The sequence below is a fragment of the Cenococcum geophilum genome (assembly GCF_001692895.1).
Source record: "Cenococcum geophilum 1.58 unplaced genomic scaffold K441scaffold_1, whole genome shotgun sequence".
NCBI classification, from domain to species: Eukaryota; Fungi; Ascomycota; class Dothideomycetes; order Gloniales; family Gloniaceae; genus Cenococcum; species Cenococcum geophilum.
The window spans coordinates 5,461,472-5,467,409 of NW_027137559.1; the positions used below are offsets into that span (position 1 = coordinate 5,461,472).

General features: G+C 50.0%; 2 protein-coding genes across 2 annotated transcripts; both read right to left on the reverse strand.

Moving 5' to 3' along the window:
• Positions 1-265: 265 nt before the first annotated feature.
• K441DRAFT_650618 (uncharacterized protein) lies at positions 266-543 on the reverse strand (the record flags this gene model as incomplete). The annotated part of the gene is made up of 1 exon (XM_067647060.1): positions 266-543. A coding segment is annotated over exon 1 (151 nt), but the record flags the coding sequence as incomplete, so codon positions are not given.
• Positions 544-1,137: 594 nt separating this feature from the next.
• Positions 1,138-1,676, reverse strand: K441DRAFT_650619 (uncharacterized protein). Its single transcript, XM_067647061.1, has one exon. It carries the CDS (start codon positions 1,421-1,423, stop codon positions 1,193-1,195), a length of 231 nt encoding a protein of 76 aa, XP_067510546.1. The 5' UTR covers positions 1,424-1,676; the 3' UTR covers positions 1,138-1,192.
• Positions 1,677-5,938: the final 4,262 nt, after the last annotated feature.

Below are 5,938 nucleotides of genomic sequence, written 5' to 3' on the forward strand. Positions count from 1 at the left end.
CAAGTTCGCAAGCACTCTCAGTCTTTTTGGCCGTATGGCGACGTGGAGGCGGGCCACGTTACACTGCGTTAGCTTAATTTATATATATATATTTAAGGAGGAGCTAGATTAAAAGAAGGGTTAAAAGCAGTATAAGTGGTATATAAAGCGGTTATATAAATATAGACGATTAGATAATAAGATATTAGATCTAATATATATAGTGTTCTAACTCTTAATTTTTAGGGGTTGCGCATATCCCTTAACCCGTTAACTTGGGCCCGCAGGTTATCGATAAGAGCCCACCAATCAGATCAGTAGGATTTGGTAGCCGTGCTCAGGAATACAAAATTCGGAAAGTGGCCAAGGCTTCGGGGGGATTTTTTTCGCCGTCTTATTTGGGGGAATCTTATATTGAGTCTTCTGAACAAGATCTGCATCAATTCTAGCATGATTAGAAGACATGGTGGTGGTGTATTTAATAGTTGAATTCTACGCGTTGTTCTGATTCTGGTGTTCGCGCACGGGCCTTCCCCTCTGCTCGCCCTGACGGGTCAAGGGATACCAAATGGGCCAGTTTTATCGTACCTAAAGAGGCTAGTAGCTTCCTATAATTATTAGACTATACGCAGAACACTAAAACGCTAGAATTAAAAGTACGCGTATTACCTATAGATTTAGATGTTATATATGCCCTCCAATCGTACTTCTAATAATATAGACTTTGTTCCACTAACCCAATATTTAATCCCACCAACTTAAAAGGCCAAATAACCCCCGCAGCTGTAGCTGTTGCCCTCCTTTAAGCCTTTATATATCGCGAATTTTAACAACTAGAGTACCTTAAATCTTCCTCTAAACCTCGCTGTTTGCAAAATTCCGTTCTATAGAAAGGATAAATATTAGTTACCCGCAGTGATCTATTTGGACTGGAGCGGCGTGGATCCGGCGTGGAGCGCCGTTGGAGCGCCAGTTTACGTTTATCTATCTTAGGAAGGCGCTAAACCTATAATTGATAAACGTAAACTGGCGCTCCAACGGCGCTCCACGCCGGATCCACGCCGCTCCAGTCCAAATAGATCACTACAGTTACCCTATCTTAAGCGACTTAACTCCAAAAATTGGGTGTATATAGCAATTGTATATGGAAATCGGCAGATTCTATGACCTCAGTTCTCTCATCACGGAGCCTTGACCCCACTGATCCTATTGGCTAGTTCTTATTGATAACGGTAGGACGAATTGTACCAGTCCAAGGGATAGGGGTCAGTTGCTGCTCGTGTTCGTATTGGTATGCAATTTGTCGTGGCTTCTTACCATTCAATCGATCGTTGAAAGTCGCCGGAGGAACGCCGTACGCTATTGCGGCTTGTCTGCTAGATTTAAATTTGCCGGCTTTGAAATCAGCAAGTGCCATTTGCAAGTTCTGCTCATTTTGATCCATATTGAACGGTTGGTTGTGTAGAAAATAGGTGGGCAAGTAGGTGATTTGATTTTGGTAAGATGACCAACTTGAGGGGGTAACCGAGTTCTAGGGGTTCGACCTTTTGTCTATTCCTAGCTTATGAGAAGACTAAGGAATAAGAACTAAGGTTGTATTGGACGCAAATCAAACCACTGGAGCTCCCGCACAGGACACGCATCCAAGGTGAACGTTCCGTTGTGAAGGGTTTTGCGGATGAGTCAAGGGGTTGTCGAAGGCTATTATTGTCCCGCATGTTGTCTTGATAGGCTCTGAATGCGGCGCGTAGAAAGCACTACAACGTGGTAACTTCGCTCTGATTGAGTAGGTGGGGCATCGCGGGCTGCGCGAAGTGGGATGGGTGGGCCAACCGGAAGTGGCAACTTTGGGGTTGCATCGGCATTTGCTCGCTGGTAAGAAATCCTGTCTTGTTAATATGTACAGTCTCTATGTCCATGCATGCATTTCGCAGTCGCCGGCTAGAAGTGTTGAAGGCCGGGTATTTTCATATGTTAGGTATTTACGTGAGTCCGCTATAGGGTCAGTTATAGTTGGTATGTAGGCCTACGCATTGAATAAATACTAATCTTCTGTCATGCAACAAAAACCTACAGTGAAATGGACCACGAACTCTATTTCGGAAATTATTAGGTCTAGAAGCGACTGAGGCGGCAGTGCTTAGCTGTAACCTTATGATTCAAGCCTAAGGGTTGTTCACGGAAAGCTTGTCGGGAGAAGAGGCAAACCATGACGCCGACGTTTATTTCGGTGGCAAGAAGCGATCTCCAGCTGCGCATGAACTTGCCAAGCTTGCGGCAGATCTTTTAACTGAGATTTGAAAGCAGAACGGCTATCTAGAAGCCATTTACGTCAGTGGAATAACCCTGGAGAAGCACATGGTTGTTTATAACTTCGAAGTAAGCGGTAAGGCGTTGGTCTGGGAGGAAGCTTGGTGCTTCAAGCTTTTCTATCGTGAAGATGCATGCGAAAAATAAGCTATGGGGAAAATTATCGCTCGTATTTGCTGGGCCCCAAAGAATTGCATCGGGGTTCGCTCAATGCGGGATTTTAAAACTCCTGTATCGCTGATCTTCAAAACAAACAAGTCTGCGTCAACTTCGAATAGCATTCTAGAACATGGAGCGCCACGGCTGGAGCGTTTCTAACGCGCGTCGCGGACCGACGGTTGCGTAATTGCGCACTTCCAAGCATGGCTGTGCAATCTCCATTCAGATGAAAAACGGTCCAACCAGCTAATCGAAGATGGTTGTCGGTAGCCAATGAGACGTTTCTCTGAGACTCTGTCGTCATAGGGCACTCCGAAATCTCGTGGCAGCTTGAAGAAAACATCCTATTGCTTGGCCGAGAGCGACAAATATGCCCTTGGAGACGGGAGTGACATATAAGGGTCTTCTTGACTCGTACGGAAGGGGGTCATGTGCGATACCTGCAAGCTTATTGCCGTTCTTAGCGGCGGGCGTCCTCCGTGGATGTCAGGTATAAATCTGCACAGTTTTCGGTCTTTACAGGCCAAGGCTGTTGGTATTATCTGGTATTAGTTGCCTCAGTCCCAGGTGTTCCGTCGGATCGTGTCCTTGGGTGGATCCCATCCCATTCCCTGGGGCGACAAATTGCATAGGCCCAAAAGGCTCACTGGCGAAGCAACCCTGAACCTTTTAGATGTGAGCATGTCGAAGACTGGCACAACTTTTCGTCCACCAGCAATTGCCAGTTGTTCTAAATCGAGGGGTCGAGCCGTTCAAAGTGGGCTGTAAGCGATACGAATCAGCAACGGCACAGGGTGGTTTTACGGCTGCAGAGAATCAATGCAGGCGCCGCCGATTTCACCAGAGCGCATGACCTATCCCCAGATTTTGGCCCAAAGTGGGTTAGTACAGTGCAGCGCTCGAACCAACAGATGGCTAGCATCCTTCTGGCGTGAATTGGTCTGGTGGGAAAATAGCGCCATCCACGTCCGGCGCTGCCAGCTTGTTCCGACACCTGCTCGTGTCGTCTATGTTTACCGATGATTGTCCATCGTCATACCCCAAGTTTCGGTGGCAGTTGGAGCTTCCCACGCCCGATCACCTCCGGGAGAATCGCTACGGTTTTCTACGGCTGGCTCCCTGCCACGTCTTGATCGTTCCGATGGCGTTTATCGCCCGCAGAGCTGCAAAACCCGCGGTTGTAAGCGGCCTTGCAGGTGTGGCTGGTTCCGTCGTTTGGAGAGACCCATCTCGCTGGCCTCTCGCAGCGCCGTCCTTTAATTCCGCGTCCAGGGCCCCAGGGGGGCCATGAAACTCGATCTCGGAAGCCAACGCAGCGTCCGACCCGTCCCATCGCCCGACTATCGCGATTTTTATTGTTGCGACACCCCTACGTTCATGACGCCCTCAGGGACATTGCTGCTTGTTCGCGAACATTAATTATTGCTCACCAATTGGAAGAATGTTAGTCTAGCCGAATTAGGAGGCCTAATGAGTGTCTTACTATGTTTGACGCACGGGTGGAAGTTATTTCATAGTAGAGCCAGCATGGCTGGCCTGAGAGAGAATAAAGAACACTGGATATACTAAAGTAGTAAGCCGAAATGAAAATGATACAGCTCTCGTATGAAAATGGGCCGAGACCTCTGTCGAGCAGGCTTCCCGTCACTGCCAGGACGGTTTGGGCGTAGCACGCAGCCACGCAATGCCGACTTCCAGACGAGGCAGGCTGTGAAGATGGCTGGCAGTGCTGGAGAAAGGATCAACAACATGGCGTTGGCGAACTGGTGATGGACGTCGTCAGAGCAGCTCGGGAAGGGCTGAGGGTGAATCTTTGCCCTCCCCAGGAAGCTTTCACAGAGGAATGGCCAGGAGAATGTGCAGGTCGGCAAGACCTCGGTCTGGTCGCATACGACACGGAGAAGATTCGCGAAAAGGACTAGAGTATTCAGGAAGCTGCAGGCGGAAATCCCTGCCAGCGAATGCCCAACGGGCCCCATGGTGTAAAGCAGTAAAGTACCGTTTTGTACTCAGATGAAACAGCCAATCCCGAAGCTCTTGATCCTGCATGCCGCAAGAGGCGTCAAAGTGCCCTTGCCCATGCCATGCACCTGGTCTAGGACGTTGACTGCTGTGTCATGCAACATCTCATAGGACCTGGTTCGACGGATTACGAGTACCGCCTTGGGGATCTGCTTACAGCGAGCATCATCGCTTGAGAGAAGAGCTGCGCAGAGACAGTGCCCATCATTCGTCATTGTTTAGAGCAGCTTTGCGAGTTTTTCCTTTTGGCTCATTTTATTTCGCCGTTGAGAGTCGAAGCGTTGATCCTGGCCTGAGCCCGGTCATCGTTCTCCCCAGCTTTTTGTCCTCCTGCGGCCTGGGGTCCACCAGCCAATCCACTGCGTCGAGGATAGAGCTTGCCATTCACTGTCCTCCGACGCTGTGCCTTCACCAAACTGGCTTGACGGCTTGCAACGAAACGTCCGGAGACTCGCTGACACCCAACAGGCTGTGAGAAGTCTTGGAGGCGAGCTGGAGCAAAGTACTCGTTTGTCCTCAATCGTTGTCCTCCAGCGTACCCAAGTTGCGGCACCACAATCGCCACGCCTCGATCTCGGTCGCCGCGGGAAGTTGGCCGAACACTTTGACTTTGACGGCCGACCAGTCAAGCATCTTTTGCCCGCCTACGCAGCGCGAGTGGATCGAATTCTTTAGCAGAAGTTTAACTCCGTTCCCAGTGCCTGTCTCCCAGGCAGCTGACTTGGAAGAACGCCGCTTTGTACCCGCCAGCTGCAATCGGCCTCATACCATCCCTCTCAAAGATACTCCTGTATTCAAACGTAAGCCGCTTAGCCTCTACTCAGCAAAGTCGAAGCCCGTCTCCCGTATCGCCCGTGTTTCAGCTCGATTGACTGCGAGAACCCGTTCTGGAGGCCGTGGTTGACCGCCGGTGTTCGGAGGCCACCTGCATCATTGCTGGTCGACTTCGGCACCTCCAGGAACACGCAGCGTCGCAGGAACGCCTGGCAGGTATGTTGACCTCGTATTAGCTGTAAAGCCTCGCTGACTCACCCTCTTGGGCCTACCAGCGTCCTTGTCCCCGTTATTCTTTGTTTTCATCGCGAAGGCTGAGCTGATAACTTGAAAGTTCCGATTGGCGGTGATAGTGTCCAGAATAACGACAGAATCAGCTCCAAGAGCTTGGAACGACCTCCCAAAGCTTAATTTCCGTGAAAATATCTCTCGGACTCAGTCAAGGTTTCCTTTGAGCTCTGCCAACGCCCAAGGCTGCGATTCAAGGAAAGAGCATAGTAGCAGACGCTGAAAACTCACATGATTCTACAATGGGCCCGTCAACCACTCCGGCGAGCACCAATAGCGCTGGCGGTGCAGGAAATGGCAGCGGTGAGCTTAACAGCATATGCATTTTCCTGCCGAACTCTACTGACATAGCACATCGGACACAGCGCCAGCACAACCCGCAAAGACAGATGGTCCACAAAACACG

What these genes read in the sequence shown, in the direction of transcription:
- K441DRAFT_650619 (XM_067647061.1), bottom strand. Translation starts at nt 1,423, where the DNA reads ATGGATCAAAATGAGCAGAACTTGCAAATGGCACTTGCTGATTTCAAA.